Raw genomic sequence first — 27,434 nt, 5'->3', positions numbered from 1 at the left:
GATGTGTCCATCAGCGGATGAACCTGAGCGATACACAGCACATACTCCAATGGATGGGCTAGCTGCTGTCTTGAGGCGAACCCACAGGATATCATTTCCACCCGTATCAATACATTCTAGTTCTGTGAAAGCCAGGTCGACCCGAATCCAGGTAGCAACACCGCCCCCCCTGGGCCGTACGGTCCCTTCGAACTGGTGGGAAGTATCCAGGGAATGTGAGGTCAGCAGGCGTGGCCTTGTCCTCCGTGACTTTTGTCTCCGTGACGATGACAATGTCTGGGTGGTGGGCATTGAGAGAAGCTTGGAACTCCCCAAGTTTTAATAATAATAATATCTTTATTAGGATGACCCAGAGGCTTGTCGCCTATCAAGGGGTTCACCGCTTTGAAGGATGTACATGTACACGTATGAGCTAAAGTGAAAGTAGTGAAAAGGTGTGTTTTGACAAGATACCGAAAGCATTTGTCAGCATGAGGCGGAGCATTCTAGGTGGTTGCCGTGCACGTGTTGGAGCCATCATCGTGAGGATTGGTTTTCCTTCTGGGGTGGCTGCGCACCAGGCTGGGCAGCACCCTTCGCATCATGCGACAGCGAATCAAGTGACCGCTCGGCAGAAGAACGTTTGTGGCTGTGTGGCGAGGTTACAGGTGTGCCGGCAGCGGCAGCGGACAGGCCACGACTCGCGTTCAGGAAGTCATTAATCGTGGCGCCAATCCCAAGTTGCTGTTGCTCTTGATCATGCTGCTGTGCTTCCAGCTGGTTGGTGCTACTGCTGCTGCTGCTGCGGTGACTACTGGTGCTGCTGCGGCGACTGCTGGTGCTGCTGCTGCAGTGCTGGTGCTGCTGTTGTTGCTGCGGCGACTGCTGGTGCTGCTGCTGGTGCTGCTGTTGTTGCTGCGGCGACTGCTGGTGCTGCTGGTGCTGCTGTTGTTGCTGCGGCGACTGCTGGTGCTGCTGCTGGTGCTGGTGCTGTTGCTGCGGCGACTGCTGGTGCTGCTGCTGGTGCTGCTGTTGTTGCTGCTGTTGTTGTTCTTGTTGTGGCGGCTGCTCTTGCTGCTGCTGGTACTGTTGGCTGCATTCGCATTTGTGGAGGTGTGGAATCTCCACGAATCCATAGCCTATCCCGGCAAGACGTCATGCCTCATTCTTTTTTCGGGAGTGAGTCGAGTGAGTGTCACTGACACTGGTGATAATGATTTTAAATTTAGGTGATTATGAGCAAGAGTACAAAAATAATGTACTCTTATTGTGAGTGATGTGAGACTGCCACTCTTAGTCTAGCTCTCTACATCAGTACAATCATCATGAACGACATGATCATGCAGTCGGCCAGTGTCGCGCAGTGAGTGGCATCAACTAACTACTTGATCAAGACAAGACTAGTGTCCATAATAAACAACATACTGTAATTCTCTGTCCACCCTGCACTCACTCGTTGCGCAAACATCCGCACACTCACTCATATGTGTACGCCACTATTGAACACGTGAACATTGCCAGTGGGGGCCACCACAGTACAGCACAAAGACAAAAAGCCAGTGGGGGCCACCACAGCACAGCGCCCCAACTTATTGTCCTTGCACACAATTCCGTGGTCATGACTATACAGAACCATTGCCTAGTCTAACAAAAATTCCAGCTACGTACAACCAGAAAACTACGCCCGACCATTATGCATCCGCATACTCTAGAATAATCAAATCACTAGAATAATCAAAGCGATGATATATGAAATTACATGATGATTACTGGGGTGGGTGGTAGGCACCGGCGGATTATGCCCACGAAATAATGGAATTATGCTTTCATGGATTCTCGCATTATGCTCGCAAAATCCTCATATTATGCTTTGGCACGTGGGGAATTACTGGGTGGGGACTCTCAGTCTCACTCAACTCTCCGCACAAAGACAAAAGAGGCCGACCTTGCACTCGTCACCTCCTTTTATCCCACACCGTGCTCCCTCGTACCCGTTCCCGGGTGGACAGAGAACACTACTTCTCTGCTATAATTCTTATACTGTGACGTCAACCGCGGAGAAGTTTAATTTCGGCTATATTCGGCACCGACCCAAAACTCCTAACTAATACTTAAAGGGGAAGTTAAGGCAAAAATTAAAATTTCACCAGTTGTAGTCTTCGGAGTGCTGAGTCGAATGGTCGTGGTCCGAGGAAGCTGAGACGCTCCCTTCCTACTTGAATCCCAATCGAACTCGCGCACTTCCACCGAAACTGGGTGACTGCGCCCTACTAGATGGGGATTTGTATGCAAAATGTCACTAAAAGCGCCATTTCGTTCTTATAAAAGCACGGATGACCGCGATTGGCCCATATGTTGTAGTCTTTTGGACGCTGAGTCGACTGGTTTTGGTCCGAAAAGGCTGCGATGCGGCGTTCCTCCTTTATTCCCAATCGAACATGGTTGAAGAAGCGGTCACGTGGTCCTGCGTGCCCAAATCACCTGGTCACCACGCCAGCAGGTGACAACTTTCACACCAAGGTTCAACTCGAGTTCAACTCGAGTGACAGGACTGCACCCAAAAAAGGTCAAACAGGCTAGTAAGTTGTACCCTGCAGGCACGGTGACCAGGTGACTGGTGTACGCAGGAGCACGTGACCGCTTGTTCAACCATGTTCGATTGGGAATAAAGGAGGAACGCCGCATCGCAGCCTTTTCGGACCAAAACCAGTCGACTCAGCGTCCAAAAGACTACAACATATGGGCCAATCGCGGTCATCCGTGCTTTTATAAGAACGAAATGGCGCTTTTAGTGACATTTTGCATACAAATCCCCATCTAGTACTAGTAGGGCGCAGTCACCCAGTTTCGGTGGAAGTACGCGAGTTCGATTGGGATTCAAGTAGGAAGGGAGCGTCTCAGCTTCCTCGGGCAACGACCATTCGACTCAGCACCCCGAAGACTACAACTGGTGAAATTTTAATTTTTGCCTTAAAGGGGCACTCCGGCTTCATTTTCGACGTCGAGTTTTCGATGCCAAGACGAAGGTAGGTGAAAGAGAAGACCCCTCGAACAAGAACGAGTCTCCAGAAGCGATCGAGTCGAGCAGGAAGACGACTTTTGAATTTCGGCCGAGCGAGCGCTGATGACGTAATGAGGGATTAGCTTGCCAGTGGAAATGCATCTGCGCACATACATTTCACACACTTTTTGGCCAATTTTCAATCGAAGAAGAGGTTGTTTGCTATGTTCTCCCAAAGCCGTGAGCGATCCCGTCTTCTATACCCTTCCAGGTACCCTGAAGGTCCTCCAGAGGAGAATTTATCTCCATCGAAGCGTTGTTGATCCGCTAAATTCGTCTCGAGACATATTCACCTAGTGCAGTGCTGATAAAATGTAGAATGTTGAATCTGTGATAATTGTCGACGATGGAGGGAGAGGCTGATAGCCGCTGTCGCAGGGAGAGTGAAGCTGCTGGAAGTAACAACGGGGAGCCCGTTTGTATCACCTGAACAACCAGAATTCAAAGCAGCTTGACCAAATCGGAGGGTGCCTCGTTGCTGATCGTGAATATTACACCGACATGAATTACTACAAGTATACTGGTGAGTTTTTATCTTGTTTTGTTCTTATGCTAGTACCCTGGCCTGGAGTGCTCGTTAGCAAATTCCTATTCCCTGGCGTTTTCTAAACATTCCGTGTAGGACTGAATACGTGATCAAGTATTCCGATTTGGGTAGATGTGGAATTTGGACATGTATTTTATTTAAAAAAAAATCCAAATAGACCGTTTGTAGAGAAATGGTTGCCCAAATACAACAAAATTTATTTTGCAGTTCTACAACTAACTTGTACTGAAATCCAGTCAAAGTAAAAATGATTCTTCATGACAGTTGGGGTCAATGAAATCTGATCCAGGCATAACGAATGGTGACGCCTGCCACCCCGGGAACGAATGCCCATTTGGTGGGGGATACCAAAGTACTCGAAAGTAGTGCGTGTTTCAATGTGGCATGGAAGTTTTATATGATCTCTGGTCAATGCAACATATGATAGCCATCATGAATTGCAGGCCTCGAACGCAACTCCGACCAGAATTGGCAGTTCCCTAAGTTAGATGCTTTATAATTCCATGGCCCCAGCTGTAGTTATAGAGGTTTTTTTGCACATTATTCTTATAGTCGATAGGTTTGTACTGATGGCCACAAACAACGGCAGTTCAAACTTCACTGATGTGTTCATGAGCTGAGAGATTTCTCTCCACTATTTCTGTTGTGCACACAGGTCTGTCCAATATGCATTGACCGTATTGGGTATGGTACCTGCTCTGAGAAGGGAATCGCTGGAGCCACAGTCCAACTATACAGGCTTTCAAGAAACAGAGAGGAGCCATCTTTGCAAGCTGATACCTGATGTGTACCGACAGAATTCTCACGAGATACCTTACAGACTACGCCTGGGGTATACTTCATAGTACTCCTTCGACTACTGTCCAGAATCAAGTCGACTGAAGCAAGTTCAAACAACTCTGGCTTCAAACTAGCCGTCGATTAGACAAACAAAACATTCTCTCATATACTAGAGCACTCTGACAACTCACGACCTATTCCTAACGATTGCCACCACTTATAAATATGTAGAGTACTGATTGGAATGTGCTCATAATCTCAACAATTCAGTGCTATAATTATTTGAACTATGTGTTCCTTCCATAAATGTTGTATCCACATATAATCCACAGTGCTGCAAAGTTTCAGAGTTCTCAGGGTATCAAACAAAATTATTTCAAATACAGTGAAATTGTTCGTGTACATTATAGCGTAACTTGTAGTTCCCGGGTCCTTTTCTTTGCTATAATTCTTTTCTTTGCTTTGCTCTCTAGCCGCCGGCGAGTCCAACAGCGAAATTGTTAGTTCATATTTATGTGTGTGTGTGGGGGGGGGGGGGGAGGGTTGAACATAATTCTATATAAGGGACCTGCAACTGTAATACCACAGTACAGTAGATAGCAAATATGTAGAAAACAGAAATGCATGTTCCCATCATTGTACATGGACGGGCGCAGCAGGCCGAAGCTATCAGCAAGAACAGGATTTACAATCGCCTAGAGATACTTGAGCTATTCCAGTATTCTCCGTGAGCTGTCCGATTCCACAATGGTTCATGCCACCATTATTTCTGGTAGTATCCATGTGCATAATTCCAAGACCATCTCGGATTCTTCAGCAATTTGTGCCACGGCAAAAGACAACGCTTGACTCGGTCACTGGGGCTGTCAAACTTCGCATCACAAATGAACTTCAATTTCTCATCTGGTTCAAGTATATGTACTGCCATGACTTGACCATGCTTCATCCACAGCTAGGTGAAGATTGTGGCGTTGAATTCCATAGCGCACCTTCTTGCCGCCATGCAGGAGAATGTTGAGAGAAGTGAACATATTTTTACTAAAAAAACAACAGCCACTGAAGAGGCTAGCATTAGCAATAGCCTTGGGTGAATTTCCTGCAGGTACACGTTGTTGGTAGGTCTACTGGTCGGTCTCCATATCGTCAAGTTCAGAAATCACCTGTACTACACATCTTGTAGAAGGGATCCTGATCGAAAAATTTTCTGATCATAAAATTCACTAAACTGAGGGCGAGACAAATAGTCAGTACTCCCCGATTCCGTCTAGCTGCTTTGATCAAGTGATGCTAACAAGCTCCCCGTTGTTACTTCCAGCAGCTTCACTTTCCCTGCGACAGCGTCTATCAACCTTTCTGTCCATCGTCGACAATTATCACAGATTCAACATTTTACATTTGTCAGCACTGCACTGGGTGAATATGTCTCGAGACGAATTTAGCGGATCAACAACGCTTTGCTGGAGATAAATTCTCCTCTGGAGGACCTTCAGGGTACCTGGAAGGGTATAGAAGACGGGATCGCTCACGACGTTGAGAGAACATAGAAAACAACCTCCTCTTCGATTGAAAATTGGCCAAAAAGTATGTGAAATGTATGTGCGCAGATGCATTTCCACTGGCAAGCTAATCCCTCATTACGTCATCAGCGCTCGCTCGGCGAAATTCAAAAGTCGTCTTCCTGCTCGACTCGATCGCTTCTGGAGACTCGTTCTTGTTCGAGGGGTCTTCTCTTTCACCAACCTTCGTCTTGGCATCGAAAACTCGGCGTCGAAAATGAAGCCGGAGTGCCCCTTTAAAGGGGAACTACACCCAAAAATCAAAACTTCATGGTCCGTAGAGTTTTGGACGCTGAGTCGAATGGTGAAGGTCCCACTTCGATCCGACCAAGCGTTCCTGAGATATCTTTGGTTTAAATTGTACTTTCGGGGGACGCGCCATGACGTCATGCGGCCGCGACACACCCCCAACACACCCTTCTACGTCATTGAGACTTGCTTGCCTGGGCCAAGCTCAGAAGTACAGGTATTTTCGTATGTGAAAGGAATAGTTCTGACAAAGACGTCCTCACCATGAGCGATTCCGACGTATCAGACGAGCTTGAAAGCTCAGAGCCTGAGCTGAAAATGTTTGGCTTCGGGCATGAGCCGAAATTTTCAGGAAAGGATATGGCAGCGCAAGCGGTGGCTTCCAATCGGGCTGTAAATGTGGATGAAGCAGAAATTACTGCAATTGGAGAAGTCGCTCTCCATCAGCAACATCTGGCAACCGGTTGGCTGGGCTATTTCGAAATGAAGCGGCAGCCAAAGCAGCTCAGACAACCCTGACAATCCGTAAGTGTTTTCACAGTATAGTCCTACGTAATGCTCACAAATCGAATCGTTCTCTTCATATCGTAAATTGTGTGAAATTTTGTATTCGCACAGTACTCAGATCAATAGTCTCCTCACTCGTACTCCTGTACATGGAGTTTGCTGCGTAACATGGCTAGTATTATCTCCGTGCAAGTCGTGCAATGTGTATCGGTTCACTTGTGCTTTATCTCACATAAGTGGACTGCACTCAATTCGTATTGTGGCGAAATACATTCTCACCTTTTGCATTATCACTTAGTATTTACAGAATGCTGAGACGTTCTCTTGTATTTCACGTAGCTGTGTACCAACAATTACGCTGTGCACTCTAGCAGCAGCAGCACAGTAGCATATTGAGTGCGTTTTGCCCTACTGTGGTGTCTCATGACTGCATTACCGGAACAGCTCTGTCCTTGATTATCATTCTAAAATGTGTGCACATATCCGCCTGCGCCTCACACACACGCACGCACATGTGCTCACCTTGGTGGGCACATAGTATAGTAGTCGCACATGCTCACGCACGCAGACACGCAATTTCACAAGCGCGTGCGCACACGAGTGCATAAGCATACAAGTGCCTGTGCACATGCTCGTGCACGCACACATGCTCGCACTCATGCACTTGGTTGCATACCCACACATCCCTCAGGATCACTAACGGCAATGCATCTACTACTTGTCATTCCATGTCCCTCCCGCAAATGGGGAGAGAATGACATAAAGGAGAACACAGAATAGATGACGTGAATTTATTTGGAATGTTATATTACATTACACAAAAGTACACGCATGTGCGCGCACACACACACGCTCACGCGCATGCGCGCACACACACACACACACTCACGCGCATGCGCGCGCACACACACTCAGTGTCACGCGCGTGCGCGCGCACACACGCGCGTGCACCCACACACAAAATAATAATAATGTCTGTCTCTCACGCGCGTGCGCGCAAACACACTCACGTGCGCGCACGGGCGCGCGCACGCACACACTCACGCGCGTGCGCGCGCACACACACACTCACGCGCTTGCACGCATACACACAATAATAATAATAATGTCTGGCTCTCATCTGCATCCATACTGAGAAAACCCAACGAGTTCCCGAATAGGTGTACACCGTTGCCGGTATGTGGACTATCTTCTCTCCTTGAACTGCGGGTCATTGCGTGATGTAGCTTATCAGCAGTACATACTGTGTGTTCATGCAGGAAAAAAACATGCCAGCTAGAGGCGCTGGCGCTGCAAACAGTCCTTCCTATAACCTTGGGGCGGTGGCAGTGGTCGTAGCTCAACAGTGAGTCACTGCGACCGATGGTACAGCCGCTCTTGATCTTCTTCCTGTAAAATCAAGAACAGCAATCGCAGACAGGTTCATCGATCGCACGCAGCATAGCCTAGGGAAACAGGAGATCTACTGCCGTCCACCTCATCAGGCCGGTTTCGGAAAGCTTCACATTTCGTAGTGATGTAGTCCAAAACAATTCTACAAATGCTTTGGAAAAGAAAGAACTACATACAGTAGCTAGTGTTTTTGAAATATTGCACTCACCTCCGCTTTTCGACTGACACTTCACAGTGTGGCGTGCGAAAAAGGACGCACCACAGTTTCATCCACCAGCGTCCGCATCGGATGAGTGCCATAATATTCCTCCTGAAAATCCTCCTCTGCCAAATGGCTGGAACACACGCGAAGGATTTACATTGTAGTCCCTAAATTGTCAAGCAAATAATTATGTCGCTTGATAGCTGCTATGGTGCACTGCTCGGCCTGTGCCAAGCACAATCCTTCAGAAATTGGTGCAGGGGGGTTACCAGTAAGATTATAGTAGCCAACAACACAGCCAGAAGCCATGATGACACAAATACCCTCTTCTTCCATGGACAAACAGAAAGAAGATGCGAAATCCCAGTGTTTCTGGATCTGGCCAAAGGATCACCAAGTCTCAATGACGTCACGGGTTTGTGACGTCACGGCACGGACCCGAAAAGGACAATTGCAAACTGATATATCTCAAGAACGCTTGGTCGGATCGAAGTGGGACCTTCACCATTCGACTCAGCGTCCAAAACTCTACGGACCATGAAGTTTTGATTTTTGGGTGTAGTTCCCCTTTAATCAACTTCCCCTTTAATTAAAACGCCGATGAAATTTTTCACAACATCTGTCGCGGCATGCCCTCTATACCCCTCGCCGAAAGTAAATCGCCGCCGAAATCTCAAAAATCGTGAAGTGCCGAAATTTTGCAGCGCCGAAATTAATTATTTTGTATATTTACAGTAAACAGTTTATGCACTCTTGGTATGGTATGGTATGGTATTGAAACAAAGTCATCATTGTTTAAACAGCTGGGGTGGCCAAGTCTATCCTGGCGCAGGAAGATCGCCTGCCTTATGGAATTCTTCCATTTGGTCACCACCCAACCAGAACTTTTTGAAGCAGCGGGATACTGCCCCACGCGTAGTCGCCGCCGCCTACTCGCATTCACTCTGCCACGGGTTGGGAAACACGCCGGGAGGTCATTTCTCTTCCGCACTGCTACTGTCTGGAATGCCTTGCCCGCAGACCTGAGAGCCACAGCCTCGCAGTCCCTGTTTCACAGTCACATTTGCACGCACTTCTCTGACACCAAACACAATGCCACTCCTCACTGACATGCCTCTGTCCTCCTTCTTTGAGCGTTGCGCTTATTCTTATTAATTTTTGTGTTTCTGTTTCGGTACATTTCGTATTTCAAGGCATACCCCGAGGCTATAGGTATCATTGAGTAAAGGACCATTCTGGAACATTCACCAATCCCGAAAAGATTGTCTGGGTTCGTGAAAGGGGGCACGCGTGCAAGCCAGCACGTGTGAAGTGCATCGTTTTGTATTCAGTTTGTGTGTGTCAGCTCATGGCGGAGGAGAGAGAGACTTTTGCTCGCCGAGCTGAAGCTAAAGGATTTGATGGAGTCCTGCCAGCAGCTAGTCAAAGGACCTTCGGTACCTTAGGCAGACCCTGACGGAGTTTGGAGGCCAGATAGCTCTCGGTGAGGAGAGAAACATTCGCGTGGCGATCGACTCTCCGTAAAAAATGCAAGCTACATAGCGCCGACTGCAACAGCTACGATTTCAGCTAACTTCTCGATCTGCTGCTTCACAAAGTTCAACTATTTACAAGTCCTGACTGTTGTAGTCTGAAGCTGGAGTCTCATCGCCCACCTACAGGTAGCTTTTGGAGCTGATGGATTTCCCGACTTGGACTCCTTCCGCAAACTCTCGCAACATTACTACAGTGTATGCTGTGTTTCCGCACGCTCGTGTCGACATGTCACCTATACTGTACATGTACCGGGTCGCGGAGGAGCTTGACGACCTCCGCTGACTCCAGGTTTCCGAAATACTGCCGTCGTCTTCGTTGATGTCGCTGGTGACATTCTCCCCTTGCAGGACGTGCACATAGTTGTCGTTCCGGGGGTAAAGACTATGTTGTCTTTCGAAATAGTTCTTCATCACACTCGCGCGAATGATGTTTCTCATCATGAACTCGTTCCGACGGTGTGACACGGCGATGGTCTTTGGCGGGGCACTGGCTTCGCGAACACGATATCTTCTTGTGCAATATAACATTGATCGGCTGCAGATGAGTACAGTCACTTCGTGGTTGATCCTATAGGAGGGCAGCTGCCAAGAAAGAGGCAGGACTCGACGAAGCGCTCGCAACAAACAATAGCACTCGAAATATCTCGTAAGATTTAGGGCCTATCGCTTTGAGCCACAGCGCTCACAGCCTTGCCTACTTCATCAAAGTGAGCTCTAGATGTTCGTTGACCTCTTCACACTACACAGAAGAGCGAAACAAGGATTATGTCTTAGCATTTCCACTCCAACAGCAGACCATTACCAGTGCGAGAGAGAAAACTACAAAGGGTTTTGCTTTCTGTCGCATCGTCTCTTTTGCATGCAACTAACGAGAAAACCGTGTACTTACCCTCGCATTCACACGCGAACTATCGAACACGTCCTGTGCGCATGCTGATCAGGCAGTGCCATGTATGTGTTGTACAGTGTACTCTCATCTCAGTTGACATGCCCCCTTTCGAACCCAGACAATCTTTTCGGGATTGGTCTATTGTATTTCTCCTGCTAGGCTGTTCATTACGAATCATTAGCCCTCCACTGTCTGCTATCTCAACCCTACAGCCTCCCATTATAATGGAACTCCCTTCAATTAATTATTTAGACTACGTCTTTGGGAAATATTAACTGGTTTTGAGGGAAAGAGACAAACGGGAAAAGTCTGAAGAAAAAATTGACTGTCACCACCAGGACTCGAACCAGGGACCCTCGCTTGTAGCCAGCGATGCTCTAACCACTGAGCTATGGTGTAGTCGTCATCCAAGCAGAGACCGTTCAACGTTTTCTTCGGAAATCCTCAAATATATTATAATAAAAATAAATTTGAATTCGGTATCTCAACAGTACATTGTACTTGGGAAGATCCGAATGACATAGATACATAAGTCATAAGGCCAAACTAAAGAAGGTGTGTGGTTCGACTAACATGGACATTTTTTTTACGGGCGGGCGGGCGGATTTTTTTTTAATATATTTTTTAGTACATGTAAATACACTGTATACATGTATACGCGTATCGAGTAGACTCTACTACCAGCACAAGTAGTCCATCGGCCAAATCTCAGAAAGGGCCTCTTTCGACGAAGGTGATGCACTGAAGCTCCAACTAAACGCCCTTTGGCACACTAGCTCATGAGACCCCATAGAATACGAATCCGATTGTTGGACGTTGCCAATCCAGTCCAGGATAGTCGAACTGGGTCCCTTCTTCCGATTTTTGTAATTTCGTCCACCATTACATCTTTCTCATCGACTTTTTTTCGCTTGGCGAATGTTCTTGAGCCGCTGAGCAGAATCTACGCACGCTCGAACACTTGAAATGCCTGCATGTTGACGGTTCGCAAGATTCTAGCGAGCTTGGTGGAAATCTATTATTTATTTTGACAATTTTGGGGGAATCTGAATTAGAACGGTAGAAGCTCATTCGGAGAAGACGGCGTGTCGCCGCTGTCGGATTGTCGCTACTGTGTTTCAGACGTATTTGCTTGAACGTGCTATTGAGGATGGACAGAAGATGAAGTGACGGCTTTCTTGAACACGGACGTTGTGTCTACATTGTAGCTGAAACATCTTATATCTCATCTGGCGTCTAGAACGCAATTATTATGAGTTGTGAGTGCCAGCTGAGCTGAACACAAGCTGGACACCATTCGTCAGCTGGGAATTTGCATCGAAGCTCTTGATAGCCACGATAAGCATAATTATACAGAGGTAACCTTGTTTGACTCAATACGCATGCAGGTGTCCGTGATACCACTTGTGGCACTACAATGTCAATGGTGCAAAATTGATGCAACAGCGAATATGTACTTCGTACAATCACGAACAATTGTAAGGCAAGTGTTCATGCCTGTCCTAGAAGAATTTCAGCCTGGAAGTCTTGTTGTCATGGTCATAAATAATACAGGACTTGAGTTGGCTCTGGACATAAACACACTTGTGGTGAATACGGTCATTATTGCGAGAAAAATATTTGCCACTCTATGTTAACACCTGATGCCGCACTACACGCAATATTTCATGTACATGTATGTGAGACTCAATTGCATCCACAAGGCCGTAGATGCATGTAAGCACACAATGCTGTACAGTATAAGTAGTAGTCGACATGTGGTGCCTTCCTGCTGCACATGCACATGCGGCAAGTTGGCAACGACAAATGACCTATCTGCACCGCACAGCGTGAGCTTAGAAAGGAATATTGCACACATAGTGCTATTTGTGTTCCGATATCGTTAAGCCGGTATACATGTACTAGTATCCTTATACATGTACCTGGTCACTCGATAGGCGATGCCGACTGTACTAATCTTATCCATATTACCCGACAGGCTATAGCACACTGCGTCAGATCACTATGCAACAAAACAAGAGCTTTGGAGCGAATATACACTGAAGCAAAGTAGGTTTCAACGGTACAGCACTAGTCACGACGAGGGGAGTTACGAGGATGGTTGGGCCGTGACACATAGATGATGATTGTTAATGATTCATGCACGGTGGAAAATTACCACCAATGGCGATGATATTGCTTTCACAACAATGACATCAGTAGGAGCAGTGACACAACCTTACTGCTCCAAGTAGGATTTACAAGCGAGTGAAGGGAGAGCAGACTGGTCTAATAGCAGACCGGGTCTAAGCAAGGAAGTAATCGGCATCAGAGGTGAGCTTGCACACCAGAAAACAGATGATGATCACCAAACACAGAGAATTTGGCTATGTGTATGTTTGTGCCACTGTGTGTGCATGTGTGTATGCGTGCACATCTGTGTGTGAGAGAGAGGCAGACAGACAGATAGCATATGGTGGGAGGGATCAAGGTCTGACCTCAGAGTTAAATGCTGACGGTGTGGAATAGCAACAGTGCGAAATCGGGCAGGGTGGTTAATGGCCCACACTGGAGCCGAGTAGGAGCGCCAGTGGTTGAGGGCTAGCACAGGAGTAGCAGCAGCTCCAGCCTAGGAAGATCAGCTTCTGGATGAAAATCTCCCGGACTCAGTAGGTACCAAGCTTCACTAGCAGATTGCCGGCAGGGGTGCACGGCGAGCACCCGTACGTCCCTCAAGCCAACAGAGCCGCAGTACTTGGACACGATCCAGGTGCTTACCCGCCAACAATGCTGAGAAGGCACTGGAGCCATACAGGATCTTATGATCGAGCATGACCACAGACTTGAAATACAGGGTCCGGCGTTGAATACTGAGACAGCGACGTCTCCTCCACAGAACACCACTCAGCCCCACCATTGCATTATTTTCGCTTTTTCATGATTTTTACAATTGTGTTAGAGCACACAGCACTCGATGCAACATTTACCAGTGACTAAATAACTCCGCGTCTCCGACCATAACTGCAGCGTTCCCGTGAGCCTGTTGGATTTCCGTCAGCCTGTTGAGATTATCTTCATCTCGTCACATGTGAGCCTGTGTGTTTCATCCGTATCGTGGCACAATTACACAGACACGATTTCCAACTCAGGCCGGTTCCGTTGCTCGAAGGGTTGGCGGTAAGAATTGCTACGCCGTCTGTGGCTGCATGGGAACTTGGCGAGTCGTCGTCTTTCTCCATAAATCCTGATCGTCACGCGAACAACAGCCACTATTGCCTAAAAACTACGACACAACAGTATCAAGCTCGCCCCAGCAGAAGGACACGAATGACGAGCGCTAAGACGGAGAAAGAGAGACAGGGTTAGCGAGAGCTGACTAGTGCAGGTACGCTGTCATCTCCTGAGGTAGTGGGCGAAGCAGCGAAGTGAAACGAAGGAAGATAGAACTAACTTATTAGAAGGCATACGGAGGCACCAAAACCTATTGCCTGTCACATACTAAGTGCTGGTTGACAGCTGTCAGCTGACAGCCTCAAAAATTTGAAAATCTGCTCAAAAAACTCTCGATCAGAACTCTGCGCACTCTCAAATGGAGCGCACAGTAAAAAACTCGGCGACGAAGAACGCTTCGTATCGACGCCCTGGACTGAATTCGGCACGTCCAACAAACGGAATAGTGTTCTCTGATATATTCTCTACGTGCTGGGTATGGTCGCGTTTAGTTGGAAGCTCAGTGCATCACCACTTTCGATTTTGAGACTTGGCCGATGGACTAAAGGCAGCAGTCGTAGACCTACCACTCACTGCACTGCACTGCAGTACAACTACAAGTCAAGTCCAAAAGGAGCCGCCTGCGTCCGCAGACTCACGCCGCACAGCACGTAGACGTGGACGTGTTCAGTCCACGTACGTACGTCAGTCACACGACAGCCCGCCGAAAAAAAGTTACGGTCGGGCTACGGTCGGTCGGGTGAGTCGAACCACACATCTTTTTTAGTTTGGCCTAAACATAAAACTTTAAAAGTGGAGTAGGTGCTACAGCTGATCATTTTCTTCTTGCCGAGTCTGACTCTAGCTTAGACTCTTACTCTTGGTGGCATCATTGGCATGGCAGCAGACCAGAGCTACACACCTGACTACACTACAGAGTACAGACTCAGTAGTGACTACTGTACTACAGTACGTACAGTACAGACAGGCTTTGCTAGCTGCGCTAGCGCTCTCATGCATTTTGGACTCAGTCTTGTACTCGTAGTGCCTACTGTTGTAGTATAAAAGTACCATGCAAGGCCATAGCCAAAGAAGAAAAAAGTTCACTTTTTAGCACAAGAGAAAATTTTGGTTGTGTTGTTTTGTCGTCGCGGTCTTGTATTTTGTGAACGTCCTGTGAACTGATTCGTACGTAGCGTGTCCGGTCCCGTTAGTGGTGTTACCTGTGTGTAAAAAATCGAAGGCAACAACAGCAAGTGGAAAATGCCGCGAGCCTCGCGATCTTCAGCTGTGAAGCGTAAGTCGATATTTAGCTGCTAGTGAATAGGTTTGGAAATGATGATAATCTCTCAAGATATTATCTTGAGAGTTGTACAATCGTTGTGTAGCAAATATTGTAATTCCCTAGGGTTTGTACGACTCGGCTGTGTTCGTATTGCATGTGCGCGTGCATAGAAAAACGAACATTTCTGTCGTGGCAGAGCAAAGGTATCCACCGGGACGTGTGCTGTTTTGCTACACATTATTATTCTTGGCTTGGACGTGTGCAAACATTTGGTGGGAACGAACGTGTATGTGTGTAGGGAAAGCGCCGCAGCCAGAGCCAGACGAAGCGTCTACTCCGGAGGAGGAAATTGCCTCCAAGCCCTCAGCCGCTGTTGAACCGCCTGCGAAGCGGCGAAAGACGCCAGCCAAATCGACGCCGCAAAAGGTAAGTCCCAAGATGTTCACGTTTGCAGAATTCGTAATCTCTATTGGCACTGGATCATTTCCTTATAAATCGTGGTGCTGATTGAATCCATATCTCCGTATTGGGACTTCTTCTTATCGATTCTGGTCCAATGAACACCACTGGGAGATACCTGCAATTGATTGATTTTTTTGCAAAGTGATTGATTGATTTAGCCTTTTTTTTTAACGTTTATGTGGAATGAAAAAAAATGAATCTTGGCCCCACTCACTGCTAATTGTCGGTATCAGCAAAGGCGAGTGTGTGCCAACCAATGATCTATGCCAGACAACCAGAACCTCACCACGTGCGTCCTAACTCTTTTGCAAGTCACGGCGTGCTCGATGAAAATCCGACTGTATATTGTAAGAGCTGAGCGTTTGACGGGTTAAATGATTTTTTAACTTTATAGAAAAGAAAAAGACCAAGGAACTACAAGTTATGCTATAATGTCCACTAACACCCCCAGTTACTAAACAACCAGCTCATGCGATAACATTGCACGACACTGACCGACGGTACTGACGTTCTACAACTAACTGGCTAACGGCTCTAGCAAATCTTGGGTGCGCACTCCAACAGCCTTCCAACTTGGAAGGTTCTAAGTTATTGAAATATTCCATGAGGAGGGGAAGGTGAGCGAAACCAAGACAAGCACGGGCTTTAACGTTTTCCAAAATGTCCCAACACTAGTAAGCAAGCATAAAGTTCAACGACCCTGCCCTGACACAGCCGTCTGTTATTCTTTAGTGCAGTAAAACCTGTAACTAAAGACCACCGTGACAAGCGACCAACCTGGTACTACAGACCACTTCGCCAGGCACGGATGGTCTCACATTCATGGTTGTGCGGTGCAAACCTCTAACTAAGGGCCACCTGCCACTAAAGACCGCTTTCTCTGGCCCCGAGGGGTGGTCTTTAGTCACAGGTTTTACTGTATAGAGGAGAGAAGGAGTAGCATACTAGTTACGTATGAGTAACGTTGCTTCAGTTGGCGATGGCTTTTTTTTCTTGTTAAAATGTTGAACTTTGTGCCTCATTCGAGGGTTCAATTCTTGCAGTATTGTAAATGTAAACCCTGAGATCCGCGTCGTTGTGTCTTGTCACTGGCAATGACAAGTTGAGCCTCAACCTCTAGCGTTCCCACTGGCTGGTAAAATGTGTTGTATTGTGTCTTCTTTTTTTTAATCGTCCTGTGTACATGCAGAAACCAGACAGTTCGTCAGGTCGCGCCAGTGCCACTAAGCCGAAAGGTCCGCAATCACTGCCGCTGGCATCGCCGCAAGAGTCCTCTCCACCGTCCTCAAAGGCGGCACAGCAGAAGCCCGGATCTAAAGCGTCCACACCGTCCAAGCCACCAACGCCTCTGAAGGCGCCAGCCGCTTCCAAGTCACCTGCTCCTTCTAAATCAGCAGCTCCATCGAAAAGACCAGGTTCGGCTAAGACGCCGTCAAAGGCAGCGGCTAAATCACCGCCTAGTGCCAAGGAAACGTCCGGAAAGACACCAGCGAAAACACCTAAGAAACAACCGGCGTCTAAGATGAGGAGTAGAGACATCCGAAAACCCACGTTTTCATCTTCATCATCGTCGTCCTCACCTCAACCATCTTCCCCTTCGGAAGTAAGTTCTTCATTCTCGGACGAGTCGGAATCGAGCGCTTCCAAATCCACGCCGTCGGCCAAGTCGCGCAAGCCAGCAGCCAAGCGAACGAAAGCTCCAGCAGCTGCGGCAGCCGCCAAATCGCCTCCTCCATCGTCCCAGTCGTCGGCGGCGGCGGGAGGGCGCAAGGCACCACCTGCAGCCAAGGCAAAGTCTCCAGCGGCGGCTGCATCGGCCAAGTCCCCCAGTCCAGCCAAACCGCATGCTACTACCTCCACCACCGCCGCTGCCGCCGCCGCCGGCAACAGCAGCAATGGAGGAAACGGTGTGTCTGCACATTCGCAGCTGACGTCGACAAACACAAAGGTAGGGCAATAACGGCACAGCATGGCTTTCAATCTACGGCCGCGTCCAAAGAAATCCGACCCGTTAGTCACGAGTAGCGCCTCATTTCCATTTCAATTATATCATGCATGTTCCCGAAACTGATCCGAGGGTCGCAGGGCCCGCATGAGCCTTGGTGCTGCTTTCGGCACGTAGGTTGGATTTCTTTGGTCACGACTGTAGTATTAGAGGAAAGTTGCAGGGGCGTCGGACATGGTACGGTCACTACGGTATTGACCGTACCACCTTTAGCCCCAGGTACCCCGTGAATCAATACAATGCACTGATCTGGACTCTAAATTTCCAAATTGTTCGGCTCAGCCACCACTCCCCCACGAATAAACTGTACTTCAGATGGCTGACCGTACCATAGTAAAATACCTTCCCACGCCCCTGAGTTAATTTTAAAATAGACCGTGTTGCAATACTGTAAGCCGTTGGCTCACTGTTTTGATGCATTGTGGTCCCTGACTTCTTGATGATTTTGCCCTTGTACATGAAACTCCGAGTTACAGCCACGGAGCCTTTATGTCCGCTGTTTGACTGTGTGTGTGTGTGTGTGTGTGTGTGTGTGTGTGTGTGTGTGTGTGTGTGTGTGTGTGTGTGTGTGTATGTGTGCGTGTGTGTGTGTGTGGTGTGTGTATGTGTGTTTGCATGTCTGTATGTGTATGTTTTTTTCGTGCCACTGGATTTTCGTTTATTGAAGCTCTGCATGTCGGGCATCGGGCTTTTTGATCTACAGTCAAGGTTCCTGTGTGTACAATGTGTATATAGTCAACTTCGGAAATAACGACTGCGGATATAACGACAATTCGCGAATAACGACATAATTTCCATGCCCAGAGCAAAGTCCCATCCCACTGTAATCCACAAAATGAGACTTCGGGTATAACGGCACTTCGCGAATAATGACACCTTTTTGATGCCCCGCCGAGTGTCGTTATAAGCGAAGTTGGCTGTACATGTATTCACTGGTTGTGGCAACCACTCTGATAAGGCGACCACCTGTCCCAGAAGACCACTACAGTCTGCTCCAAGGGATGTTATTTCCAGTCAAGTGATCCTGGAAAAGGAGACCACTTGTACACGGGACCAGTGGCGTGCACCGAGTCTTGAAAGGGGGGTTTCTAGAGTTGGTAGATTTTTTCTGGACCCACTGTATAATTATGTATTTATGCACATGCGCATCCCCGAACATCCCGTCGGAGATAACGGCGAGGGCTAGGGAGGAGGCTGGGGGGGGGGGGGGGACTCAATATCAGGGGTGCAGGGCACCAATGAACACTGGTGCTGATGAGATGCGGGGCTCGTCCGACTGCTGCCATCAGATCATGCCGGCACAAACGCGTCAGAGAGGGAACCAGGTACAGGGGTAGAAAGGACAGAAATAAGAGTAATGAGGAATGGAGGGAGGAGACGATGTTACATGGAAATGTTGGTACATGCATAACCGGTAGCAGGATAAAACTATTTGCAAAGAGGGTGCAGAAGTCAATGACTGTATTCATATACATGTTTGTCATATTGAACCTGCCGTAAAGCCTAAAGGTTTGATAGGCCTAGCCGCCCAGGCTACATGTATACACTACAGTCTATAACTTATAAGTACCTTACCACACTATATCAAGAACATTCATTGAGTTTTTGTAATCGTTGCTGTCTGATGATCGCCACAGGCGTGAAACTCGGAGTCACAGCCAACCCAAGCTCAGCATACCATTCTATTCCTTTTGTTGTTGTTGTTTTTTTTTTTTTTGTTGTTGTTTTTTTTGTCTATGGTACTTCACTAGTCCACACCATGCAGGCATGTTTGTTTCATCAAAACACTGCTTACATTCGACGTATCTTTCTTTCTGTTCTTATGACGAAGTTTTCGGCATGTATTGGCAACGTTCCACATGATTTCAATAAAGAGTTATGGACCTTGCTTCGATGGAAGCTCGCGGGAGAAAAGCGAAGCCCCGCGTCCTTGAGTCGCGGCCGGAGCAGCGCAAGTGGATCATGGACGCACATTTTTACGTCTTCCAGTCGACACCGTTTTTGACGAACATCTCTGCTGCGCACATGAGCGAGAACGAAAGGCTGTCATCTCGATTTGAGTCAACAGTTTGGAAGGAGATATCGTCAATCATATCCTTGAACTGACTTGCATCGCGCGTGCTTGACTCAAATTTCGAGACAAAACGGCTTTCTTGGACGTCATCGCCAATCCAGGAGCGAACCAGAGCCGCAGTAGAGATCGATCTCTCTGTGGCTACTCTCCACTGAAGAAAGAGAGAATAATGTATTTTGAACTGCATGCAAAGCAACTCTCTCTCTCTCTGACTTCGAAATAAGGACATAGTCACTGTACTGTAAACTGCCCGTCGCGTCGATCGACGCGTATGCAAGATGACCAATCCAGTACGATCTTAGGCACGCTTTTCCTTTGGCAAGATTGCCCGAAAAAAGGTGGTTTCCAGACACCAAAAAACTCATACGGTGCACGCGCCTGGGGACCACATTTGTTATGTCCCTTGCGCGGTCGTGGATGCAGTGAATGGGATTTTCGGTCTGATCTCCTCACCTCACACCGCTTTAGGAGCTGCATCTGCGCCTTGATCCTTGAAGGGTGGTGCCGTTCCTACGGATGCGGAAAACTCGGCCTCTGGCCGAGTCTGGCGCGAACCGTGGAATTTGTTGTGCCGTCGCCCTTGACATGTTTCTGTGTACAGTAAAACCTGGTTTAAGTGACCACCCCACGGTGCAAGCAAAAGCGGTTGTTAAAACCAGGTAGTCTTTAGAACCAGGTCCCGCTGTGTCTGTGTAGAACTGTCGGTGCATGGAAAAACGGTCGTTAAGAGCAGGTGGTTGCTAAACACAGAGGTCGTTTACACCAGGTTTCCGTGTATGCACGCAATCACTGGTTGTGGTGTTTTGTGTGCTGCCGCCGTGTGTTCTCTCCCACAGGTGCTGTCCAAGGTGACTGGCAGTGCGCTCTCCTCGCCGCTGAAGAGTATGGACGTGTCAGGCAAGAGTCACGGTGGCACCGCCGCTGCTGCTCTGCCCAAAGTGCCGCTGGCATCGTCGACGTTCCCCACAGCCAGCTCGTCCGCAAAGTCTGCAGCCCCGCAGCGTCCGGGAACGTCTTCTCGACCCCCGCCGGAAGGTGTGGGCCTGGTGCGGGCGCCGATTGCCGAAATCGAGGCGCCGAACGCGGAGCAGGTCAAGTTTCCGTGCGGCATGTGCAAGAAGGAGGTTAGTCGGCACTGCTGCTGCTGCTAAAAGTGTTCTCTGTGTGTGTGTGTGTTGTTTGGCTGCGAGCGCGTGCGTTTTGTCTGAGTTGCGAGCGCTTGTGTTTTGTCTGAGCTGCAAGCGTCACTGTGGGTGCGCAAGGCCATCTGCACATGTGCGGATGTGTGCACGCGTTTGTGCATATGTACAATGCATGTTGCATTGGTGCATGTGTATGTGTACGTGTATGTGTACGTGTATTTGTCTGTACATGCGTATGTGCATGTGTTTTAAAGTAGTGATACCGCAAAAGTGTGGCGAGAGTGTCCCACAAACTCGTCCTTTTGTGGTCGTGCTGTGAAGGTGGTGTACTGGCTGTGGGTCAAATTACACGCAATTGTACAGAAATTGCACGCTGTGCACTCAATCCGAACCCAGTTTACCTGAGAGCTCCACACAAGAACATGCTAATGGTGGCGTTTGATAGTGCACTAAGGTTCTCACTCCGTACAAATTAGTTGCACTTTGCCCTACGATTTTCCTTTCCCTGGCTGTAAAATCAAGTGTGACTTGCCACTTCAGCGCCACCGTTTCAGCGCGATATATTCCAGAGCATGATTTCACAGCGCCTGCTTCTTCAGCCCCATGACTATCAATGCGGTAAAGTACAGCGCCAGCAACTCAGCGAGAAAAAGTAATTCGCGGTCATTTACAGCGCGAAGAAGTTCAGCGCGATCAAGTACAGCGCGATCAAGTACAGCGCAATAAAGTGCAGCGCGAAGTCATTACTTAGACAATAATAGTCATTACAGGCGATGTTCATACATGCATTGTATAATTAATTGGTGCTGAGAAACATGACGCTGAAATCTGTTGTGTTGACGCATTTGGTGCTGAAATATATGGCGCTGACTTATGTGAAGCTGAGATATTCGGCACTTATCTGCTAGCGCTGAAGTATTCGGCGCTGAAGTATGTGGCGCTTAGGTTCACGGCGCTGAAACAGTTGCGCTCACCTGGTTGGCGCTGAACTTGAAATGGCATGGAATCAAAATTTCGAGGTGGGGCCCCTCTTTTGGTACTTGTGTGTGTGTGTGTGTGTGTGTGTGTGTGTGTGTGTGTGTGTGTGTGTGTGTGTGTGCGTGTGTGTGTGTGTTTGTGTGCATGCGTGTGTGTGTGTGTGTGCATGCGTGTGTGTGTGTGTGTGTGTGTGTGTGTGTGTGTGTGTGGACGTGTTTATACTTGGATCCGTGCGTTGCTAATTGTTCTTTTTTGTTTTTGTGTGTGTGCGTGTCCGTGTGCTCCTGTGCATGCACGGCTTTTGTTTCTGCACGCTCATCCCGGATCCAACCGCGCGCACAGGTCAAGGACGACGACGAGGCGACGCTGTGCGAGATCGGCTGCGAGCGCTGGTACCACCGGCAGTGCACCGGCATGTCTGTTCTCGCCTACAACCTGCTGACGGCGGAGGTGGACGCGGAGTGGGTGTGCGACACGTGCATCGAGACCAAGCGCATTCCATGGAGTCGTCCGCGCGACTCGTGATGCCGCTGATTTTCTGGCCGACACCGTGAACCCATCCCGTTGAAGTTAACTACCCTACCGTGACCTCTTGATGATCAGATTATACCTCTGTAGATGTCTCCTCACTGGATTTTCTGTCCTGCTCCCAGCCCTGTGCCATCTCCACACTTTAATAGTGAACGAATGAAATCACACCTGGAAGACGATTTATTACGAGACGACTACGGAAACACAACTAGACGTGACGAACTCGAGACGGAGACTGCTTTTAAGCAGTCCCCGTCCCTGTGAACCACCCTGCACCTGTTGACGACGACCAGATACCATTGTGTACTGAGCAGGTCCCGTTCGTATGATCCACCCTAGATCTGTTGATGATCCGATACCTAGAAGCAGTTCCCATCGCTATGAATCACCATACACCCGTTGACCTCTGTGGAAGCAGTTACCATCGCAATGAACCACCCTACGCCTGTTGATGATGAGATAAGTACAAGCATACCGATACCACTGTAGAAGCAGTTCGCCAGAATAATCCATCTCTGGCGGAGGTAGTGTATTGCGCCGATTCCATTGCGACTATATTAGCCGTGTCCTCCATGTTGTGCCAGTTGAGAGCGTGCCGAACCACCGGTGAGCGTATCATTCTCCGGGCTAGTGCTGTGTCCGTTCTCGGCGCGGTGCAGGCCTTGTTTCCGCGCCTCTCCACGGCAGGACCATGCACGTGTGCATGTGGCAGTGCAGCGGCAATGGCACCGCCACGGACCAACCTACCTGACAGATCAAATCATACACGTTGAGTTGAACGACTGTTGTGTTTATTGTACAGTTCCGAACGATCGTCTCCATGAATGCTCCAGTCTGAGCACAATACAGTGAGAATATGCATACACAGATGTGCTTTCCAACCCAACTGACAGTCTAAATATCTTTCTTTTTCTTCACTCCACACAAGCTCCGTCATATCGAAAATATCCTCTCTGCACGTCCGTTTTGATGCCACTCGTACTGTCTTGCTAGCTGAATGCCTCTCTGTTGTGAAGTATCTCACTCAGTTTCACATAGTCCAAAATGATATTTTGTTCCATACTCTCAGCTACTGGCAGCCCTGACCTTGACTCTCTCTATCTCTCACTTGAATACAGCTATACGTTTTCTCTACACACACTTTCTCTCTCCCTCTCATGATCTCAACACATGCTGTGTATTGTTGTGCTAAACTCATTTTTGTCTCTCTCCTCTCTCTCACGCAAATGTGTAAACATTACTCTCTTTTCTGTTGATACTGGCAACCAGTACTTTCTAGAGCCGCTCTTTCGCTTGCCTGCCTCCACAGATACCTCCCCAGTTGACTCCCTGCTGAGACTGTGTGTCCGTTTTGTTTCTCTCCAAGCTAGCTGATCAGTGCTTAGTGGTCCTCTGGAACAATGTCAGATCAATATGAATTATTTTTTATCGTTTTCGTTGCGTGTTCCTGTGATTTTTTTGTCTACTGTGGTCAGATGTTCTCTTCTGTTATGCTCACAACGAGCATGTGTACAGTTATGCAAGCCTTGTGCGCGTGTGTGTGCGCGTGTGTGTGTGCGTGTGTGTGTGTGTGCGCGTGTGTGTGTGTGTGTGCGCGTGTGTGTGTTTGTGTGTGTGTGTGTGTGTGTGTGTGTGTGTGCGCGTGTGTGTGTTGTGTGTGTGTGTGTGTGTGTGTGTGTGCGCGTGTGTGTGTTGTGTGTGTGTGTGTGTGTGTGTGTGCGCGCGCGTGTGTGTGTGTGTGTGTGCCTGTTTGTTTTTGTGTGGAGAGGGGAGATGGGAAGTGTGTCATTGAGTAATGGAATGCCATTGAGGTCATTTCATCAATGATTTTGGTGCGAATATTATGACACGAACTCATGCACTTGGCTGCACTAACGTTAGGTGCTGGTCCAGCGCCTCGGCTTCATCTCTGATCACAGTGTATTCTATTTTATTATTTTTACGTAAAGTATGCCTGCTGGCGATGTGGATGGAGGATGAGAATGGGCACGAAAAGCTGTTGACCAGAAAGACTTGGCTGCGTGCCACTGTGCTGGGTGCAAGATACTCAACGTTACAACTGCAATGCCTGTTGTCTATGTTCTCTTCGGCTGCTTTGACTTTGGGTACAAATGACTGATAGTCTGATGATTGTCATGGCTACATGACTGTTGTTTTCAAGACAGAGCTAGGATCTAGGACAGTAGGAGACTCCCACTCCCAGCTAGTTGATGTACATGTACCAAGTATATCCCAGCGGGGTAGGGGAAGGACGCAGCGAGAAAAAATAATTACCGGGTAGGGCGCTACTCCGCTAGCCTGTCATCAGTCATGTACTGTCGTAGACATGGAAATCCGACCGCGGGGCCGCCCCCCCCCCCCCCCCCCCCCAGCGCGTACAGAACGCTGCGTGCAGGGCACATGTTGATCCGATGCGACTAGCGCGCTGCATGCAGCGCATAAAAAATGCATGTGTGTACCGCTTATTGCATGGCCAGCACCCTGGGGCCGGGGCCGCAAGACGTGCGACCGGATTTCCATGTCCACAACAGTACTCAGTAGTGAGGTTTTGCATTCCGAATTTCGGTACAGCGTTCTTCGGTCATTTGTCGAACATCAAAATGTCGAATTTTCGCTCCAACGTTTGTTTTGCAAGTCGAAAATGATGTGTTTTCATTTCGTGAGCCCCAGCATCAGCAACGTCCTGTCCCGTGCTCCTTTTCTTGCTGATTCCAACGAACTTTGATCGCCCAAAGAGTCGAGGGCCAAACCTGCCTCCTCAGTCGCCTCAGAAAAACCAACTCCATGGCCAAGTCAAATTTTATGCGTGTCGCCATAGTCTTTTCAGCCACACAGATGACGGTGAGGACACTCCAGGCGAAAGAGAGTCGACAGGCATGTGCAGTGGAGAGGAGCAGTGGAGAGGAGCAATCAGAGGTAGCTGACGATGCTATGTCGCCAAAGACGCCTGCTAAGCGATGCCGAGATAAGAAACCTCTTTGAATAAATCACGCGCTAGCGCTCTTCTACAAGAAAATGCATCCGAAAAATATTTTCGGCAAAGTGAGCTTTTTCCGAACAAACACTCCGAATCTTCGTGTGCATTTTCGACCTCGCTCCCGCGTGCCGAATCTTTTTGCCGAATTTCGGAATGCAAAACCTCGCTAGTATGATGACTTTGATGTACCGGACCAACTACAGAGTACAGTCTCAGAGTAGGCACTTCAGCCGGTTTTTTCAAGTCGGGTTTCTCCCAGGTTTAGCATCGTAAATCGACAGTGGTGGGTATCACGAGGTCACACACAAAATTTCATTGAAATCCACAAAGATACAAGTGAGATATGAAGGGTTGAAGAGAGGCAATTGCATGAGGCCAAAGCAATACAATTTGTGGTATCAACAGCATCATTATTATTATTATTAAGGTACTAGTACTCCTTTGTAGGGTCAAAAATCGAAGTTTAGAAATCGGCTTTTTTGACTCTTTCAGTGGACGCACAAGGCCCTGAACCTGTGGAATCCAAAATTTGAGGCGAATCGGCACAGTCTTTGCAGAGTTACAGGCCAGTGAAGTGCGTGGGTATGTACGATGTACGCACTGCAGCGTGACCATGCTAGCTGTCAGAAGAGCAAAAATGAGTACTCATGCCACGTGGCAAAAATTCAAATATTCGTTACCATGACTGCACAAAATGGCGACCCAGCGTAAAAACTGGGTTCCCTTGCGCTTTTTGCATCACAAACAGCAACTATTCTGCACTCGCTGATCGAGCTTGAAGATGGGAAACAAAAAAATGGAAAGGTAGATACTACGTTGCCAAAAAGAAGAAATATTATGGAAAGAAGCCTGAAACAGCTCCCGATCCTAACCCTGTTCCTGTGGAAGCGGAGCCAGAAGATATTGGACGTAGCTCTTCATTTGCAAAGCTCGTCGGGTGCAAACCCTGGTGGGAGCAGGAGACATCAGACAGCGATGGCGATGTTGGAACGGAGTCTGATACCTCACTGACCTCGAACCCAGACACGAGTGACAGCAGTGATGACAGTGATTGTTTCGAGGCTGATGAGCCCCATACTGGTGCGGGAAACGTATTTTCGACTTGGAGCAGCTGCAGGAGATTCTGCTGAAATGTGTGTGCAGTTTGTAAAGTTGGCGGTATCATTTTGGAAAAGGAGAGACAGCAAGGCTTAGGATCACACATGGTCATATCCTGTTCATCAGAATCATGTCCTGGTGCTAATGTCAAGTTTTCATCGTCCATAAGAACAAGATTTTTTGACGTCAACCGATGCTCCGTTTTAGCTGCCAGGCCCATTGGCCGAGGACACTCTGGTCTCCAGAAATTCTGTGCCATTATGGACCTCCCCAAGCCTGTCAACAAGACGAACTTCCAGAAACACCAACAAGCTGCAATTGAGGCTGCACACACGGTTGGCGAGAAAAGCCGCAACTACGCTGCCCAGCAGCTGTTAGCAGAAAATCCCGAAGCCAGAGGCCATCTACAAGTTGCTGGTGCCTGTTTACCGAAGACTGGCAGACCAGGCACTTCTGAAACGGTGCTTGCTTGGTGCCACACAAAATGCCAAAGAAGCATTCAATGGTGTCGTGTGGCGCATGTGCCCGAAGGAAGTCAATGCAGGTCGCTGTTTGGTGGAGCTCGCTGCAAATCTTGCTACATGCACTTTCAATGATGGTGCCATGAGCCCTTGTCAAGTTCTTAAGAGAAATGTCGTGTTCTGTTGGCCATAACACCATCAAGGCACTGAAGAAGGAGGATACGGACCGCATTGCACATGCCGAAGTGGCCAGTTCAGCATTGCAAAAAAGCACAAGAAAGAAGAGGAGAAGAAAGAAAAAGGGCTGGGAAGAGCAAAGAACAGAGCAAGAAGGTGTCACATATGAGGCTGGTGGATTTTAGCTTGGTTTGGTGAGGTTTTGTTGCTGACATTACAGCTTATGCCTGCATTTTTGTCTGTTTTGGACCCCTTTTTTTCACTGTTTTTAGCCTACTGCGAGTGTGTTTTCTGAAGTTTTCTCTTGGATAAAGTGTCTGGACACCCCCCAAAGTATACATTTTTGGAAAGGTGATGC

At 48.2% G+C, this 27,434-nt stretch overlaps 1 protein-coding gene across 1 annotated transcript; it reads left to right on the top strand.

Annotated features, from left to right (window-relative positions):
- The first annotated feature begins 14,968 nt into the window (after nucleotides 1-14,968).
- LOC135826440 (neurofilament heavy polypeptide-like) lies at nucleotides 14,969-23,881 on the top strand. The gene is made up of 5 exons (XM_065339050.1): nucleotides 14,969-15,183; nucleotides 15,470-15,597; nucleotides 16,823-17,581; nucleotides 20,549-20,836; nucleotides 22,175-23,881. The coding sequence occupies exons 1-5, from the start codon at nucleotides 15,150-15,152 to the stop codon at nucleotides 22,355-22,357; spliced, it is 1,392 nt and encodes a 463-aa protein (XP_065195122.1). The 5' UTR covers nucleotides 14,969-15,149; the 3' UTR covers nucleotides 22,358-23,881.
- The last annotated feature ends 3,553 nt before the right edge of the window (nucleotides 23,882-27,434 follow it).

The sequence above is a fragment of the Sycon ciliatum genome, chromosome 10, assembly GCF_964019385.1.
Source record: "Sycon ciliatum chromosome 10, ocSycCili1.1, whole genome shotgun sequence".
In the NCBI taxonomy this organism is placed as follows: Eukaryota; Metazoa; Porifera; class Calcarea; order Leucosolenida; family Sycettidae; genus Sycon; species Sycon ciliatum.
Note: the sequence above shows the minus strand (reverse complement) of the source record. Positions and strands in the feature narration are given on the sequence as shown.